The following is a 20,493-nucleotide window of genomic DNA, read 5'->3' on the forward strand; positions in this document are numbered from 1 at the left end:
CTCTGATTCTATGATGTTGTCCCATCTCTGGGAGTTTACCGCCACATTCTATACCACTGACACGTTTTCATTGGATTGGTGACATAATGTTGGTGGCAAAATGCCACACAGAAGAACATCCAAACTAGGAGCAGGAGTACACCTGGAATGTGCTCGAGGTCAATTTACACAACCCCGTCCCATTCAATAGATAGACCTTCCTGTTGAAGTAACTGGATTACCGCACACACACACACACACGTTCACTGCATGAACTCCCAGTCGATTTATATGTCAGCCACTTGCTAAATAGACCCTATAGATCATTCTGGTCCGGGAAGATTATGAGGTGTGAAGGCATTTTATATAAATAGAAGCTGCTTCTATCTTGACAACCTGACTCCAAAGACAACACCTCGCTGTCAGCCTGCAATTGTCAAAGTTATCCCGATTTAAAGATTTCATATTGTCACCTCCGTCTTTCTATGTTTGAATTTATGATTGTCTTATTTGGACATTTAGGCTTTTCACAACAGCATTCTAACTAATTGACTTTCTCCTCACCCTTCCACCCCCCCCCCCACCCCAGAAATCTCACTCTGACAATAGGATGCAGTTCAGGAGAAGATGGGGTATGGTTGTTGGCCATATTTGAGTTTGCTGAAGGGAGTATTACTGAAGGGGGTGGCACGGTAGCACAGTGGTTAGCACTGTTGCTTCACTGTATCAGGGAGCTGGGTTCGATTCCCGGCTTGGGTCACTGGCTGTGCAGAGTCTGCACTTTCTCCCCGTGTCTGCGTGGGTTTCTTCCAGGTGAGCCGGAGATTCCTCCCACAATCGTGGGCCGAAGGGCCTGTATTATGCAGTACTGTGCTATGTTCTAGGTCCTGAAAGACATGCTGTTAGATGAATTGGACATTGAATTTTCCCTCAGTGTACCTAAACAGGCACTGGAGTGTGGTGACTCGGGGATTTTGACAGTAACTTCATTGCAGTGTTAATGTAAGCCTACTTGTGACACGAATAAAGATTATTATTGTTATTGTAAGGAGTTCTTCAAGAGTTCCCCTGACTGCGTCTCCAAACTGTCCTTGACCCTCCTGGACATCCAGGGGTGAGGGGAGTGCCCCAGTGGAGGCAGATGTATCCACTGCCCTCCCTCGCTGCACTCGCCCTGCTGACTGTGATTGACAGGACCCGGGGGGGTTTCCAATGGCAACGGGAGACGCTTTCGCTGCGCTGGTTGCAACTTCAGCTGACTGTGGGACCGAGGCCGCTTTCCCCAAGTTTAGAGCAGAGGGTCTCGACCCCCGCCTGAAGTCTCCAGGGGAGGAACCGAGGGGATTTGGGGCGGAATGCAATGAGCGCAGTGCTGGCTCTCTCTCTCCCAGCGAGCAGGCAGCGGCCAGAGGCGGCGGCCAGGAGCCCCGGCCAGGAGCACCGGGAGCACCGGCCAGAGGCGGCGGCCAGGAGCACCGGCCAGAGTTGAGGAAGCCAGTCAGCTGCTCAAGAGCAAGAACGCGCGTAAGTCTGGGCACAAAATGTCAGGGTCACGGAGCTAGCAGCACCCATGCGGAGCTGGGGCTTTCTTTACCCCATCCCGCCTTGTTTCATGCAAGAAATTGCTGTTGAACTTTCCAGCCGACTGCTTCACACTGGGCTGAAACTCTGACCAAATACAAATCTGTCCCCAATCCAACACACAGATAGGAAACGCTGAAGGAGGGGGCAGATTTTTTGTTAAATGATCGGGCAAGATGGGTGGCACTGTGGTTAGCACTGCTATGACGCAGTGGTTAACATTGTTGTGGCACGGTGGTTAACATTGTTGTGGCATGGTGGTTAGCACTGTTGTGGCACGGTGGTTAGCACTGTTGTGGCACGGTGGTTAACATTGTTGTGGCACGGTGGTTAGCACTGTTGTGGCACGGTGGTTAGCACTGTTGTGGCACGGTGGTTAGCACTGTTGTGGCACGGTGGTTAGCACTGTTGTGGCACGGTGGTTAACATTGTTGTGGCACGGTGGTTAGCACTGTTGTGGCACGGTGGTTAACATTTTTGTGGCACGGTGGTTAACATTGTTGTGGCACGGTGGTTAGCACTGTTGTGGCACGGTGGTTAGCACTGTTGTGGCACGGTGGTTAGCACTGTTGTGGCACAGTGGTTAGCACTGTTGTGGCACGGTGGTTAGCACTGTTGTGGCACGGTGGTTAACATTTTTGTGGCACGGTGGTTAACATTGTTGTGGCATGGTGGTTAGCACTGTTGTGGCACTTTTGTTAGCACTGTTGTGGCACAGTGGTTAGCACTATTGTGGCACGGTGGTTAACATTGTTGTGGCACGGTGGTTAGCACTGCTGTGGCACGGTGGTTAGCACTGTTGTGACACAGTTGTTAGCACTGTTGTGGCACAGTGGTTAACACTTGTGGTACGATGGTTAGCACTGTTGTGGCACAGTGGTTAACACTTGTGGCACGGTGGTTAGCACTGTTGTGGCACAGTGGTTAGCACTTGTTGCACGATGGTTAGCACTGTTGTGGCACGATGGTTAGCACTGTTGTGGCACGATGGTTAGCACTGTTGTGGCACAGTGGTTAGCACTGTTGTGGAACGATGGTTAGCGCTGTTGTGGCACAGTGGTTAGCACTGTTGTGGCACGGTGGTTAGCACTGTTGTGGCACAGTGGTTAGCACTGTTGTTGCACGGTAGTTAACACAGTTGTGGCACGGTGGTTGGCACTGTTGTGGCACGGTGGTTGGCACTGTTGTGGCACGGTGGTTGGCACTGTTGTGGCATGATGGTTAGCACTGTTGTGGCACGGTGGTTAGCATTGTTGTGGCACGGCTATTAGCACTACTGTGACATAGTGGTTAGCACTGTTGTGGCACGGTGGTTCGCATTGTTGTGACACGGTTCGCACTGTTGTGGCACAGTGGTTAGCATTGTTGTGGCACAGTGGTTAGCATTGTTGTAGCACAATGGTTAGTGCTGTTGTATCGTGGTGGTTAGCACTGTTGTGGCATGTTGGTTAGCATCGTTTCAGCACTGAGGTTAGCACTGCTGTGGCACAGTGGTTAACATTGTTGTGGCACGGTGGTTAACATTGTTGTGGCACTGTGGTTAGCACTGCTGTGGCACTGTGGTTAGCACTGCTGTGGCACGGTGGTTAGCACTGTTGTGGCACGTTGGTTAGCACTGCTGTGGCACGGTGGTTAGCACTGTTGTGGCACTGTGGTTCGCACTGTTGTGGCACTGTGGTTAGCATTGTTGTGGCACAGTGGTTAGCATTGTTGTAGCACAATGGTTAGTGCTGTTGTATCGTGGTGGTTAGCACTGTTGTGGCATGTTGGTTAGCACTGTTGTGGCACGGTGGTTAGCACTGTTGTGGCACGGTGGTTAGCACTGTTGTGGCACGGTGGTTAGCACTGTTGTGGCACAGTGGTTAGCACTGTTGTGGCACGGTGGTTAGCACTGTTGTGGCACGGTGGTTAGCACTGTTGTGGCACTGTGGTTAGCACTGCTGTGGCACGGTGGTTAACATTGTTGTGGCACTGTGGTTAGCATTGTTGTGGCACTGTGGTTAGCACTGTTGTGGCACTGTGATTAGCACTGCTGTGGCACTGTGATTAGCACTGTTGTGGCACGGTGGTTAGCACTGTTGTGGCACGGTGGTTAGCACTGTTGTGGCACAGTGGTTAGCACTGCTGTGGCACAGTGGTTAACATTGTTGTGGCACGGTGGTTAACATTGTTGTGGCACTGTGATTAGCACTGCTGTGGCACTGTGGTTAGCACTGTTGTGGCACAGTGGTTAGCACTGCTGTGGCACAGTGGTTAACATTGTTGTGGCACGGTGGTTAACATTGTTGTGGCACAGTGGTTAGCACTGCTGTGGCACTGTGGTTAGCACTGCTGTGGCACTGTGGTTAGCACTGCTGTGGCACGGTGGTTAGCACTGCTATGGTACGGTGGTTAACATTGTTGTGGCATGGTGGTTAGCACTGTTGTGGCACTGTGATTAGCACTGCTGTGGCACTTTGGTTAGCACTGTTGTGGCACTGTTGTGGCACAGTGGTTAGCACTGCTGGGGCATGGTGACAGGTGATTAGCACTGTTGTGGTACAGTGGCATGGCAGTTAGCACCGCTGTGGCATAGTGACACGGTGGTTAGCACTGTTGCAGCACGGTTGTTAGCATTGCTGTGGCCTGGTGCCTCACAGCGCCAGGGACCCGGGTTCAATTCAAGCCTTGGGTGACTGTGTGGAGTGACAGTGACACAGTGGTTTGCATTGCTGTGGCACAATAAGAATAAATAATAATCTTTATTAGTGTCACAAGTAGGCTTATATTAACACTGCAATGAGGTATGGAGTTTGCACATTCTGCCCGCGCCTGCGTGGGTTTCGCCCCCACAACGCAAAGATGTGCAGGTTAGGTGGATTGGCCAAACTAAATTGCCCTTTAATTGGAAAAAAATAATTGGGTACTCTAAAAAAAAAATTTAAATCACTGCAATGAAGTTACTGCGAAATGCCCCTAGTTGCCACACTCCAGGCACCTGTCCGTGTACACAGAGGAAGAATTCAGAACATTCAAATTACCTAAGGAGCACATCTTTCAGCGCTTGTGGGAGGAAACCGGAGCACCCGGAGGAAACCCACTCAGACAAGGGGAGAAAGAAACATATAAAATAGAAGCAGGAGGAGGTCATTCAGCCCTTGAGCACCGCCATTCATTATGATCATCAGGTTCACTAGCCTGATTCCTCCATATTCCATTAGCCCGAAGAGCTATATCTAATTCCTTCTTGACATTTGGCCTCAACTACTTTCTGTGGTAGTGAATTCCATAGATTCATAGCTCTCTGGGTGAAGACATTTCTCCACACCTCAGTCCTAAAAGGTTTATCCATTATCCTCAACTTGTGACACCTAGTTCTGGACTCCCCCACCATTGGGAACATTCTTTCTGAATCTACCCTATCTAATCCTGTTAGAATTTTATAAATTTCTTTGAGATCGCCTCTCACTCTTCTAAACTCCAATGGATATAATCCCAACTGACTTAGTCTCTCCTTATATGAGAGTCCCATCGTCCCAGGAATCAGACTAGTAGACCTTTGTTGCACTCCCTCCATAGAAAGAACATCCTTCCTCAGATAAGGACACCAAAACTGCACACAGTACTCCTGGTCTGGCCTCCTCAATGCCCTATATGATGGCATGGTGGTTAACATTGCTATGGCACGGTGAAACGGTGGTCAGCATTGCTGTGGCACGCTGCCTCACAGTGCCAGGGACCCGGGTTCAACTCCAGCCTTGGGTGACTGTGTGGAGTTTGCACGTTCTCCCGGTGTCTGCGTGGGTTTCCTCTGGGTGCCCTGGTTTCCTCCCAAAGTCCAGAGGTGTGCAGGTTAGGTGGAAAGCCATGATAAATTGCCCCTTACTGACCAAAGGGTTACTGGGATAGGGTGGGCCGAGGTAGGGTGCTCTTTGAGAGGGTCAGTGCAGACTTTACGGGCCGAATGGCTTCTTTCTACACTGTAGGGATTCTATGATTCTATGATAGCTGAGCCTCAGTGCATAAATATGCCATTGGGTTCAGGCCAGCGTTCAGGCTCCACACAGGAACCTCCCCCCACCCTATATCTAACCCTATCAACATTTTCTTCTATTCTTTTCTCTCTCATAAGTACATCTTAACTTCTCTTTAAATTTCCCCATGGTACTTTCCTCCAGTAATTGAGGAGGTGGCACTGTCCACATTCTAACCACCCCCCCCCCCCTCCCCCCCCCCCCCCCTTCAATGGGTGAAGAGGTTTCTTGTGAATTCCCTTTTAGATTTTATCAGTGACAGTGGCTGTTAGTTTCCTATGAATTCCCTATGTGTGGATAAATCTGCTCAATGAACGCCCTTCATCATTTTAAAACCCCCTGTTAGGCTATCCCTTAGCTTTCTCTCTCGTAGAGGATGCTGATGTTGTGAAACGTCTCAGTTCCTGCATTCGCCATTCACAGATATTGCAGAGTTGAAAATGCATTGACGATATTTTGAGCACGTGCTTTTTTTTCTTCACTCCTCTTTCCAGAGGACAGCCTGGACACACTGAGGGACGCGTGAGGTGATTTCAGTTGGGGCAGCACAGTGGCACAGTGGTTAGTACCGCTGCCTCACGGTGCTGAGGTCTCAGGTTCAATCCCGGCCCTGGGTCACTGTTTGTGTGGAGTTTGCACATTCTCCTCATGTTTGCGTGGGTTACGGCCCCACAATCCAAAGATGTGCAGGGAAAGTGGATTGGCAAAGCTAAATTGCCCCTCAATTGGAAAAAATGAATTGGGTACTCTAGATTTATAAGAAAAAAAAAGATGATTTTGGTTTGAAAAATGAGCAGTGCAGGTCACTGATCTTATTTTCTGAGGACACTTTTTAAAAATAAATTTAGAATATCCAATTCATTTTTTCCAATTAATGGGCAATTTAACGTGGCCAATCCACCTAATCTGCACATCTTTGGGTTGTGGGGGCGAAACCCAAGCAAACACGGGGAGAACGTGCAAACTCCACACAGACAGTGACCCGGAGCTGGAATCGAACCTGGGACCTCGGCGCCTGAGGGCACATGTGGGGGTTCCAGTAAACACAGTGTCACAGTATCCAGTACTTCTGACTCTGCAGTTTTACCTTTGTGTTTTCCTTCTAAAAAGAATATCTGTTTTCTTTTGGCAGGAAAGGCCAAGAGCTGTTTTTGACGATCCCATGTGGCACACCACCCAGGTCACTGTTCAAACACACACTGAGAAACGTAGAAGATGAAACAAGCTGGTGCAGCACCATTCAAATCGACACACAAACCCCATTCAGAAACCTTACCAGACCTGAATGCATTGCTTTGCCATCCAAAATGAGTGGTAGTGCTATTGACTCGGATTGCAAGCCGAGGAGATCTTCAATGCAGACAGACAGTGGGGTTATATCAGATTCATCTGAGAACAAGTTTGAGCTGCGTTCAAGTAGCGCAAAAGAGTTTAAGAAAAGAAAGAGCCCAGGCAGGACTGAAGTGGAGTTGACATACTGCTCCAGAGCTGGACACGGTGGAAATCACTCGGTTCAACACACTACAGAAGGACAATCTGCAGAGGGAAAAGGCCCGACTGTTGCACTGGATGTCACGTACTGTTTATCCACGCGGAGGCTATTAATAATCTGCGACAAAGTTAAACGTTGTTCGGATATTACAGATGTGTCGTGGCAACACGTGACTGTGGTGCATTATGTGTATGAGTCTTCCACACTGGATTCCATTCTAGCACAGGTTGCCCAGGCTTTAAGTGGAAAGAAGGTCAAATCCGTCGCCTTCATTCTTCATAATCAGCAAGACGCAGTTCACATCTGTGGTGCCGGAGAGATCCAGACCCTTACGCCAGCGTCTGTCCATGGCCATACGGCCCTGCGCAGGTTTTTTAATAACCTAGTGACGAGTCACTTGGAAGTGCAGAGATCAAATGCCAGCATGGATTTCCTGGGCTGTACCGCCTTAGTGAATGCAGACCTAGAGGCAGTAAAGAGAGAACTGAAGACTGTGACAGGTATATTGTAGATATCATTATATTCGATACTTTAATATTATACTAATCATGGAACAGTTGAAAGTCCACAATGCAGAAGAAGGCCATTCGGCTCATTGTCCCTGTGCTGGCTCTCTGTAAGAGTGAGTCTCACAGCCGCCTGCTTCCAAACCCCCCCCCCCCCCCCCCCCCCCCACCTGCCTTTTTTCAGCAACCCAGCAAATATTCTCCCCACATAATTATCCAATTGGTCTAACTATTTCTAACTCAAATTTATTTCTTATCCACCTGTGGTTGAATCCAAAATTGAACACCTGGAGCATCTAGATGTATATCTGTATTCAGCATGAAGATAAAATATATTTTGCAACATTTTCATAAAATTCAATTTACCAACTTTCACTCAATACAATCCCATGTATGAATCCAATCAGCCTGTTCCGTTGTTTGGTTTCCCGAATAGTATAAGAAAATGGAAATAATGTGCCAGGTATTGAAGATGAATAGCAAATACCAATTCCATTGCAAAGTGGGGATGGATATTGGGAGGCGATGGTATTGTCTCTGTACTAGTAATCCAGGGACCCAGGATAATGCTTTGGGGACGTGAGTCTAAATCCATAGAATCTCTACAGTGCAGAATGAGGCCGTTTGACCCATCAAGACTGAACCAACCCTTCAAACGAATGCCCCGCCTAGGCCTACTCCCCTGCCCCGTCCCCGCAAACTCCATACCTGAACATCTTTGGACACTAAGGGCCAATCCACCTAACCTGCACATCCTTGGACTGTGGGAGGAAACCGGAGCACCCGGAGGAAACCCACACAGACACGGGGAGAACGTAAAAACTCCACACAGATGGTTGCCCAAGGCCAGAATCAAACCCAGGTCCCTGGCGCTGTGAGGCAGCAGTGCTAACCACCGTGCCGCTCCACCATGTCTGACGGTGGATGGTGGAGAAACCATTGTCGGCTGTCGGGAAAACCTATCTGGTTTACTAATGCCCTTTAGGGGATGGAAATCTGTCATCCTTATCTGGTCTGGCCTACATGTGACCCACAGCAATGCCCTCTGTAATAGCCACTCCAGGGATGGGCAACAAATGCTGGTCTTGCCAGTGATGCGCAAGACCCATGAAAGAATAGATAAAAGAGGATAAATATCATCAGGGGTGCATCTATATGGAACTTTGGATGTTAGAAAATAATGTAACTGAAGAGTGTGTAAACAATGAATAACATGCATGATGGATAACTTGCCATGATGTAATAATGGTGATAATGATATCATAAAAAGCAAAGAAAATTCAAGGCGAGAAATTGACTTTTTGGCCTGTTGAAACTAATTCCTCCCGTGCCTGACCCTCTTTCATGAATAACAAAACTTTCATTTATATAGCACCTCCCAAGGCGCTTCACCAGCGATTTACCAGACACAATTTGACACAGCCAGAAAAGGAGGATAATAGATCAAAGAGGTAGATTTTAAGGAGCATCTTAAGGAGGAGAGATTTAAGAAGAAAATGCCAGAGCCTAGGACCTAGACTGTTGAAGCCACACCCCTGATCAATATTAACTTCTGGCTGCTGTTCAGTAAAGAATCAAGAGTTCTGCTCCTTTCCCAAGACACCTTTATTTTCCTTGAACACGCTCTATACAAAACCCTATCACTACATCACACCAAACAAGTGCCACCTGCAAGCTCTTTACATATCAGTGTCAATTATTGGATACTTAACATCAATAAGATATCTAATTGGAAAGTCTCTGAACCCCTTCCTTAACAATGGATGGGTAACGGGAAATCGGGTGCAAAAGAAAACAGAATTGGAGGAATGGCTGGAAGTGCTGGAGGAAGTTACAGAGGTATGATGGGGCGAGTGTTAAACCTCTAACAGCCAGTAGGTGAAGGAGAGCAGAAGTCAGTCTCGACTCTGTTTAGATTTATTCACAAAGTGAACATTACAAGTGTACAACCGTTGTTCACACGCCAGTATCAATAAATGTCTCTTCATATGTGCTCAAATAATGAATGCCCTTGCACCTATTTAAGCTTACCCCCAAGTTCATGACAATTGACGGGGAGACCATGGAGAAATTTGAACACTATGATGAGAATTTTAAGTTTGAGGCATTGCTGGACCAGGAGTCTGTGAAGATCAGTGAACAAGCACTGGGCTGATGCATGAAGAGGACTTGGTGCAAGAATCTGGATGGCAGGGCTTCGCATGAGCTGAAGTTAAGGGAGGGTGGAAGAACGGAGGTCAGCCAGGAGTGTATTGGAATAGTCGAATTTAGATGTAACAAGAGCAACCGGGTGATAGGCTGCGTCAAGAGACATTACAAAGGTGCAAGTAGGCAGTCTTGGTGATGCAGTGGAGTCCGAAGCTCAGCTCAGTGTCAAATAAAATGCTGAGGTTGCAAACGGTCTGGTTCAGTCTCACACGGTGGTCAGAGGGCAAATAAAATTGGCAGCGAGGGAAAGGGGTTTGTAGTGAGGCCCCAGCGTTGGAGGTTTGGTGCACAATGACTCTGACCCATCCTGAACGTATTTAGCAAGGACTGATTTCATAGAATTTACAGTGCAGAAGGAGGTCATTCGGCCCATCGAGTCTGCACCAGCTCTTGGAAAGAGCACCCTACTCAAGCCCACACCTCCACCCTATCCCAATAACCCAGTAACCCCACCCAACACTAAGGGCAATTTTGGACACTAAGGGCAATTTACCAGGGGCTGTTTAGCACAGGGCTAAATCGCTGGCTTTGAAAGCAGACCAAGGCAGGCCAGCAGCACGGTTCAATTCCCGTACCAGCCTCCCTGAACAGGCGCCAGAATGTGGCGACTAGGGGCTTTTCACAGTAACTTCATTTGAAGCCTACTCGTGACAATAACCGATTTTCAGTTTTCATTTTCATTTCAATCCACCTAACCTGCACATCTTTGGACTGTGGGAGGAAACCGGAGCACCCGGACGAAACCCACGCACACACGGGGAGAATGTGCAGACTCCGCACAGACAGTGACCCAAGCTGGGAATCGAACCTGGGACCCTGAAGCTGTGAAGCAATTGTGCTAACCACAATCCTACTGTGCTGCCCAAAGTAGGACCACTATTACCGTTGCAGCTAAAAGCCTGCCTTTCGAATGATGGGGTTTTGTCAAAAGGAACTCGTTAGCGACTACTCTTGTATCCCATTCCTTGATCCAGAGCAGTGTTTCTCAAACTTTTTTTCCGGGGATCCACTTTTACCAACTGGTCGAACTTCGGGACCCATACCGACCTTCACAGCCCACGCTGGCCAACCGCATCTGGTCCTGGGACAGCACGCTGATGTCAAGAGGCAGCAGTTTTCCCCGCTGGGCTCTGGGCCTACGCACTGCTAGATCCGGCTGAAGGGACGTGCATGCGAAGGACGGCCAACATTCTTGAAGGCCGGTCATGGGTGGCATGTTTAAAAGCTGCTCGCAGCAGTTGGGCACATCTTCCCGTGATCAGGAAGACCGCAACTGATCGCTCGCGCCCCTCCCAACACCCGCCCACCCGCGGGTCACGACCCTGAGTTTAAAAATGACTGATCGCGAGGATGTCTGCTGGTAAATCTTGTTGAGTAAGGGTGCTCCATATGGGGCGCTGAGATGGAAGGTGAACAATCGGTGGGTTGTACAGGACATCATGGAATGGTAAGTGAGGTACAGGTTTCGCTGTTCTCTCGACACTAACTCAAAATGAGAACAAATGGAAGCTTTACCAGAAAATAGCACTGAGCTGGAGTTGAGGAGTTTCTATTATTTAAAAGAGGTGAGAATGAAGTGATTTAGATTTTATTAGATTGCGCAGCTGTAATCACAAAGGCATGATTCCACATTTCCTCACTTAACTGCAAAAATTGATGTCAGTGATCCAAAGCAAATTTCCAAATAGAAAACAAATAAAGAGATGTTTAATACAGGGAATAATCAATTTTATTTTTCTCCATATTGTCATTCTAGGTATGCCTCACTCTGTACCGTTTCTTCTCACTGTGAACTTCATTTCTTATTTCCTAATTACTTAAATTGCAGTCCTAAAATCTTTACACCTGTCAGAGTTAATCATCATTTCCCATCATTTATTTCAGAATCACATTTTTGAATTTTCGGTTTTAGGATTATGAATTGTCTGGATTTTGGTCGGGATAGTTTTTGTGAGCTGTTCTGGATTTTTACAATTCTAAATTTCTAAACTAAAGGTCAAAATTAAAAATATGTTGTTAAATTAAAAGTAACTTTCCCACTTACCTTTATCTCTCCTGATGCGTAGGCATGCGATATTAACATTTTCACACAATTTCAATCCATACATTATTGCCCACTGTCCATTATTGGTGCAGACAAAAGGTTACCACCTGACACAGACCTTGAATTCTTATTTGGCATCAAATGAACTTGTCTTCCCGTTCCACACCACCCCTAACTGCAATTAATAAATTGGGCATGTATTATGGGCCAGGGTTTAGAGAACACCAACGTATATCATGGAGTTCACCTGACCCACAACGTTTAATAGATTTTGGTTATGGGGAGCACAAGGGCCCACTTTACAGGTGTGATGCAACAGAGACCTAAAGTATGTTTAAACTAAAACAATGTTTATTCTATGAATCCAGATAACATTTTATAAACACACGGTAAACATCCTATCAACACTGATAACCCCCACAGATACAACACTCTATAGATAACCCTTAATAACTTTCCTAACAACATCCATAAGTCAAAAATCCTTTTTAACAAAGACAGTAGGTTTGCATTTCTTACAGAAACAGGTATTACTTTGAAATCATCAAGTGATCTGGAGACATTCTTTAGTAGGCAGAGCGAGAGAGAACACCTCCTTGGTTTGAATGCAGCTCTTCAACTGAAAATGAAACTAAAACTCAGAGCCAAGAAACAGCTTCCAGCTCAAGGAAACTAAAAAGCCAGACACACAGCTTAGCTCTACCCGCACAACGACATCACTGCAGCTTTTTGATAAACACACTTTTCTTAAAGGGACTCTCACGTGACACATGTTCCTGGATGTGTATTATAATGATGTAGCTGAAATGCCTTCAGAATTGAGGACCTCTCTGGATCATAGGAATATAAGAACAGGAAGTAGGCCACTCAGCCCCTCGAGCCTGTTCCGCCATTCAATGAGATCATACCTGCCTTTGGCCCATATCCCTTAAGATCTTCGCTAAACAAAAACATCTATCTATCTCAGATTTCAAATTAACAACTGATCTGGCTTCAACTGCTGTTTGTGGGAGAAAATTCCAAACTTCCACCACCCTTTGTGTGAAGAAATGTTTCCTAACATTCTGACTGAGTGGTCCGTCCTGAATTTTGTGACTATGCGCCCCCTAGTTTTAGATTCTCCAACTAGTAGAAATAGTTTATATTTATCTACCCTGTCCTTTTCTGTTGATATCTTGAAGCCATCGATCGGATGTTATGTGGATATTATCATTTGGATGAGATACAATCCATCCCATGATCAGACAGTCATTAAAACGTAGGACTGAATTCATGTCTTAGATAAACTTACAATATATAGCACAAAAAACAGGCCACGGGGCCCTAATCTATGCTGCAGTTTACATTCTGCATGAACTTCCTACCATTCCATCCATCTCATCTCAGTCTTACAGCTTCCCTTTCCTTTCATGTACTATTATAGTTTTCTTTTGAAAATATCTAAACTATTTGCCTCAACTACATCCTCTCACAGTGTGTTCCACATTCTAGCCACTTTGAGTCAAAACATTTCTCTTCATTTCCCTACTGTATTTATAAGTAAATATCTTGTCTTCACAGTCCCTAGTTTTGGATTCCTCCACAAACGGAAACACTCTCCACTACTACTAATCCAACCCACTATCTCCATCAGGTCACCTCCAAAACTTAGCTTTTCTGAAGAATAAAGTCCTTCCGCGACAGCCATAATCCCTCAGTGCTTCCTGCTTCTGTGTCCTTTTGATTGTACAGTAGGAAGTCTTACACCAGGTTAAAATCCAACAGGTTTGTTTCAAATCACTAGCTTTTGGAGCACTGCTCCTTCCTCAAGTGAATGGAGAGGTAGGTTCCAGAAACATTTATATAGACAAGGTCAAAGATGCAAGACGATACTTTGAATGTGAGCATTTGCAGGTATTTAAGTCTTTACAGAGCCAAAGATTTTGATTGTAGGCAGATCAGAATGGTGGACCAAACATCAGATGGGACCTGACCAGTGTCCTACAAGTTCAGAAAGCCAGTGGTGAAGGATGATACTGGAGCCAATCTTTACTCAAGCCGCACATTTATTCACATTGTGAACCATTGCAAGGGTACACCTCCTAACTCAACTCCTCCCCATTTTAGTGAATGTCTCTTTATATGTGCTCAGGTGAAACCCCAATTAGTGCCCTCCACTTGCATGTAATTAAGCATGACTTATGTACAATTCTACACCCTTGGAGATAAATCCTAATGCTTTTTTAGCGCTTTTAACTGGTTTAATTTTAATGATTTGTTCATGTGTATCCCCAGACAAGTTTGGTCCTCTACTGCAGTATTTTCGAAGATATAGGTGATGTTTCCATTTTCCTACCAAACATGTGTCTTCTTTGCACTCAAAAGGCCTGATTTATTTTGTGTTCATCTCTGTGGTTTGCAGAAGGTAGTCTTTGCCACACTCATTCAGTCCTTCCTTCAATCTGTGTGTTTACACAGTGTGCTGTCTTCACAGATCCTGACTAATTCAAATCTGATGGACCTCTTCCCTAAGCTGTTGTTATAATAAAACAGTGGATTATATTCCATTGTTAACAGTAGCAATTGAGACATTTGGAGTTCTGTGATGAAATCGTCATCACGGTTGATTTGTCCATATCTCTGATTCCTCTGATTGGAGATACTTCTCTGATGATTGCTATTGATTAGTGTCCTGCTGTTGTTGCTTTAAGCCTGAAGTGGTGCTTCTATCACTTCTGTTTCACATACTATTGTGCCTTGTTGTATCTGTAAAATCTCAGATACTTTCGACCAGTTTACTGACTCAAAGGGTTTACCTAGGTGTCTTTATTAATGAGGAGAACCAGCCACAAACACAAATTCAACAATATTTATTTAACAGTTAACCCATAAATTACCCACTAAATATATAATAATCTTTATCGTAACAAGTAGACAACACTGCAATGAAGTTACTGTGAAAAGTCCCTCAATCGTTACCCAAGATCAGTGTATACTACCACAAAGATTTGATCACTGTGTTCCTTTGGTCCGTCTTCACTAGGGTGGTCCTTGCTGGCAGTCTCTTCCTTCCTTCCTTCTCTCATCTGGTCTTCTCTGGTCTGGTCAATGTCATCTCCCACGCTGAGCCTTCGCTGCTGATGTGCCTTTGGTGCCTATTTTTATCCCTCTTCCTTCGCGCCCTTTTGCCATTTCCTCTGGCTATCTACAAATGATGCCTCGGGAGGAGGAGGGTCTCAGCATCCAATGGTCCAGTTGATGACCGTTTGACACCACACCAGAGCATGCCCCCAGTGTCCCATCTCTGGTGGTGTGGGCTGCACATAGCCTGTTCCCATATAAAGAAGCTATCCACTATGGACAAGCCCTCCGAATACACAGGATCTGCTCAGATGAGGAGGAGCGTAACAGACATCTACAGACGCTGAAAGATGCCCTCGTACGAATGGGATATGGTGTTCGACTCATCGATCGACAGTTCCAACAGCGCCACAGCAAAAAACCGCACCGGCTTCCTCAGAAGACAAACATGGGACACAACCGACAGAGTACCCTTCATCGTCCAGTACTTCCCCTGAGAGGAGAAACTACGACATCTTCTTCGCAGCCTTCAACACGTCATCGATGAAGACGAACATCTTGCCAAGGTCATCCCCACACCCCCACTGCTTGCCTTCAAACAAAGCGCAACCTTAAACAAACCACTGTTTGCAGCAAACTACCCAGCCTTCAGAACTGCGACCACCACACCACACAACCCTGCCATAGCAATCGCTGCAAGACGTGCCAGATCATCGACATGGGTACCACCATTACACATGACAACACCATCCACCAGGTACACGGTACATATTCGTGCGACTTGGCCAACGTTGTCTGCCTCATACACTGCAGGAAAGGATGTCCCGAAGCGTGGTACATTGGCGAGACCATGCAGACGCTGCGACAACGGATGAATGGACATCACACGACAATCGCCAGGCAGCAATGTTCCCTTGCAGTCGGGGAATACTTCAGCAGTCAAGGGCATTCAGCCTCTGATCTTCGGGTAAGCATTCACCAAGGCGGTCTTCAGGACGCATGACAACGCAGAATCGCCGAGCAGAAACGTATAGCCAGGTTCCACGCACATGAGTACAGCCTCACCCGAGACCTTGGATTCATGTCGGACTTTGTACTGTGCCCACATAAGGTAACAGCAGAAACTTTGGGTGACAGAACGTCTGGCCTGATCTGAGCTGCTGACGATAGACCTGTGCATATCTATAGGGTGCGATGATCTCTTAATGGGTGATTGATGGGGCTGATCCAGACCTGTTTTGGCAGCTTGTCTGTTGGTTGTGTATTTGACTTTTGTTAAGTCTGAATTCCAACAGCCTGCCTGAGGTTTGATTGCATTATGATTTTAAAATGCCCAATTCTTTAATTTAGGATATCCAATTTAATTGGCCTTAAAGCTAGGCCCTGGTAGATCACCATGGTCTTAATGTACCTAAATTGGCAATCACTTCTGAACCTCCTGTTTGATCAGATTGAATAAACAACAAACCATTTGTGACATGGCACAAATGCCTTTATTGTTACATACATAGATACATTGAAGATAGGAGCAGAGGAGGCCTTTTGGCACTTCGAGCCTGCTCCACCATTTATCACGATCATGGCTGCCCATCCAACTCTAGCCTAATCCTGCTTTCTCCCCATAACCTTTGATCCCATTCATCCCAAGTTCTATATCTAGCCTCTTAAATATATTCAATGTTTTAGCATCAGCTACTTCCTGTGGTAATGAGTTCCACAGGCTCACCACTCTTTGGGTGAAGAAATATCTCCTCATCTCTGTCCGAAATAGTTTATCCTGAATCCTCAGACTTTAACCCCTGGTTCTCGACGCACCCATCATCGGGAACAACCTCCCTGCATCTACCCTGTCTAGTCCTGTTAGAATTTTATAAGTCTCTATGAGATCCCCCCTCATTCTTCTGAATTCCAGCAAGAACAATCCTAACCTAGTCAATCTCTCCTCATATGACAGTCCCGCCATCCCTGGAATCAGTCTGGTAAACCTTCGCTGCACTCTGTCGAGAGCAAGAACATCCTTCCTCAGAGAAGGAGACCAAAACTGCACACAATATTCTAGGTGTGGTCTCACCAAGGCCCTGTATAATTGCAACACACATCCATGCTCTTTTACTTGAAACCTCTTGCAATGAAGGCCAACATACCATTAGCCGTCTTTACCGCCCGCTGCACCTGCGTGCTTACCTTCAGCGACTGGTACACAAGGACACCCAGGTCCCACTGCACACTCCCCTCTCCAAATTTACAACTGTTCAGGCAGTAATTTGCCTTCCTGTTTTAGCTTCCAAACTGAATAACCTCACACTCATCCAAATTACACTGCATCTGCCATTGATTTGCCCACTCGCCCAACCTGTCCAGATCATGTTGTAGGATCTCTGCATCTTCTTCACAGCTCACCCTACCACCCAACTTGGTAGCATCTGCAAACTTTGAGACTTTACATTTTGTTCCCTCATCCAAATCATTAATAGATATTGTGAATAGCTGGGGTCCCAGCACCGATCCCTGTGGCACCGATTACTGCCTGCCAATTTGAAAAGAACCCATTAATTCCTACTCTTTGTTTCCTCTCAGCCAACCAGCTTCCTATCCAGGATTAGTCTGATTGAAGTTTGGTGCCTTTCCTGTTTTAATTCCTCTGGCCTTATCTTCAGACCCTCTGTTTCCATCTGTACAGTAGCTCATCACATTGCTTTGCTGGCTTTGTCCACCGGTCACTTTCACATGTCTAGTTATCATTGTATGCCTACAGCAATGATTGACGTGGTTGGCCATCTGGTGCATTCACTTGCCTGGTTGCAGCAGCAGATGGAAGTTGGATCTTGACTTTTCCCTTCTTTTATCCAAAAGCATACTTGAGAATGGATATGGTTTTGGCCTACAAGCTACCTCGGGCTCCTCCATAGCAGCATCTCCGTTCAATCCCCAACTGCACACTGCTTACCTTCAACACTTTGGCTGAATTAAGTCTCATTTTCTGTGTCACTGATCATGTTCTGGCTGAGCATGCCACTTCTGAAAGCCAAAAGCTCTGTCACAGTGGCTGCTTTTTAAATTGCCTACAAAGGAAGGCACAAGGGGAACAGAACTTTACGAAACACAATGTAGATTTTTGCAGTTTCAAGACTCTCATTGCAAAAAAAAAACAAAAGCAAAATACTATTTGCCGTTTTTATTCCATTGCAGCATTTCTCGGCAATGATCTGCCAGCTTTCAGAGGCTGACTTTGCTGGTCTTTATATATTCTGGAGTCAGAGCTTGCCAGCGTTTAGTCAGCCGTGCAAACAGGAGAACCACACAAATAATTACGCTGCGGGTTTTAGAAAAAATATTTACCTGGATAATCAGAACTCAGGACAATAATTAACCCCAACATTTGATAAAGAAAATAACTGGTTTTTGCCAAACAAGCTGTTAATGTTTCCCTCAACTGCAACAAACTCCCCATAGTTATAATATTAATTGTATTGTATGCAGAGACATTTTCATCTACGTGAGAGGCTCCCCATTCAAACTCCTCACAAGTCTTTGACAATACGGTAGCACAGTAATTAGCACTGTGGCTTCACAGCGCCAGGTTCCCAGGTTCGATTCCCAACTTGGGTCGCTGTCTGTGCGGAGTCTGCACGTTCTCCCCGTGTCTGCGTGCGTTTCCTCCGGATGCTTCGGTTTCCTCCCACAAGTCCTGAAAGAAGTTCTTGTTAGGTGAATTGGACATTCTGAGTTCTCCCTCTGTGTACCCGAACAGGTGCTGGAGCATAGAGGCCAGGGGATTTTCACAGTAACTTCATTGCAGTGTTAATGTAAGCCTATGTGGTGATATGATTTGCATAGCTGTCTGCCATTGGTGCAGAACACCGGCTTACCATTGGCCCTGGTCGGTCATGTGCCTCTCGACCGATTGGTTGAGACCAGTCATGTGACAGCTCTCCGATTGGTCGAGAGGCTGAGTTAACCACGCCTTCATACCGAGGTCTGAAATAGTCGGAACGCCCAACCGTCGTCCATTTTATTGTAGACAACCGCAGGGTTAAGTTCTAGCTTATTAAAGCCTAACTTTTGTATAGCAACTCGTCTCTCGTGCAATTGATGGCTCATCAGCCTACTTGTGACACTAATAAAGATTATTATTATTAAGGGTGCATTTACACTAGATTAATGCTTTTTCTTTGCACATGCGGCTCTGGAGTAAACGTAGCCTGAATGCACTGCTGGGGGCCCATCTAACATTGTAACAAATTGAAATGAGACTTGCTGCGCGATGAGTCTGATTTACTTGGGATTTTAGAGTCTGTACGAAGGGATTTTCGCTTCACACCAATGCTACGCTTGTGTAGTTTGAAGGCAGTGTGGCTCGGCTGCTTGTTCAATACAGCAGTCTTGCGAGCCAGCAAAATAATTGATCAGCTGATACACAATTTTCCACTAGTAAAATAGTAAAGCTGATGGCCTTAATATATATTTACTGCTCAATTAATTTTTATCATTTACAAGTAATTCTCAGTTGATTAATATTGGTTAAATGACCAGGATGGTAAGGCTCGAGAAAACACTTGTTGCTACATCAGCAGACCTCCCGCAAGTTCCCTTTCATTAACAGCTGTGGGATAAACCCAAAATCGATTCTGCTGCAACATTCTCCTGGAAATAAATTATTGACCAAAGCTAATGATTATTCTTATTCCACCCTGAGCTGTTCAAAGAGCTGTGGTACCATTCCCAAAGCGTCTGCTGCATTCAACTGGATTATCATTCCAACCTTGGCATCTTGTTAAGTAACTGCTTTGCCTTTTGAGTCATTAAGCACCTCCACGTCTCTGATTACATTAGGCATCAGGAGAGTTTTTTTATGGAACTACTGCTGGCAGGATGCGAGGATTTGCGGTGCACAGTGGGAGTTAGATTCCAGTTCGAAAAGCTCCACAGTGACGAAGAACATTTGCAAGGAAGCTCTTTGGTGGTTGAAAGTGGTGCCTGGCGTGATGTTAAACCTGAGAGGCCAGAAGGGCCCAGTTTTTACCTATGCTATGGCTGAAGGTCACCAGTTAGGGTGCAACAATTGACCTCACAACGTCAGCCCCAGGAAGTAATCAGTCAGGGCCTCATCGGTTGTTCATCAGTGCCCCTGCTGGAAGGTGCAAGAACATTGCTTTCAGGTGAGCATAGAGACAGCTTGCCCAATTACGTAGCCTGCTGACACATGGGGGCGGTCTCAGGATAGGTAGGAGGTAGTGGGGCGAGAATATGGAATGGGATTATTGATGCAGGCCTTCGTCCTGTTTTGAGTTCACCGGGTTTCCAGGGTGGGCACTTCCCCTACTGATTCCCATTGCTGGTCATGTCGGGGAAAGAGATGGAGATGGCAAGTGGGTGCCATATCCAGTGAGATTGTGTCCCGTTAAAATACACCCACACGTGAAACAGAAGCATCATGCTTCCCAGGATCGCATTCTGGAAGCACTGAGGCATGCGCCTCTGAAAGCTTGATTCCCGAAGGCAGCTGGTAGGGAAGCAGTTGGTTTCCTTCAGGAGACCAACCTTTCTGGAAAAGCACCGGGCTTCTTCAAAATATGGGGCTGGATTCTCCGATTTTCAGGCTATGTTTGG

General features: G+C 46.2%; 1 protein-coding gene across 1 annotated transcript in view; it reads left to right on the forward strand.

The window, feature by feature from the left end:
- The first annotated feature begins 1,394 nt into the window (after positions 1 to 1,394).
- The window catches only part of LOC119974859, a 46,371-nt gene continuing 27,272 nt past the window's right edge, over positions 1,395 to 20,493 (forward strand). Inside the window, exons 1-2 of the mRNA XM_038814174.1 lie at positions 1,395 to 1,503; positions 6,706 to 7,565. Of these exons, the coding sequence (XP_038670102.1) occupies positions 6,881 to 7,565 (685 nt within the window). The 5' untranslated portion in view covers positions 1,395 to 1,503; positions 6,706 to 6,880. The remainder of the gene's footprint in view (positions 1,504 to 6,705; positions 7,566 to 20,493) is intronic.

The sequence above is a fragment of the Scyliorhinus canicula genome, chromosome 12, assembly GCF_902713615.1.
Source record: "Scyliorhinus canicula chromosome 12, sScyCan1.1, whole genome shotgun sequence".
NCBI lineage: Eukaryota > Metazoa > Chordata > Chondrichthyes > Carcharhiniformes > Scyliorhinidae > Scyliorhinus > Scyliorhinus canicula.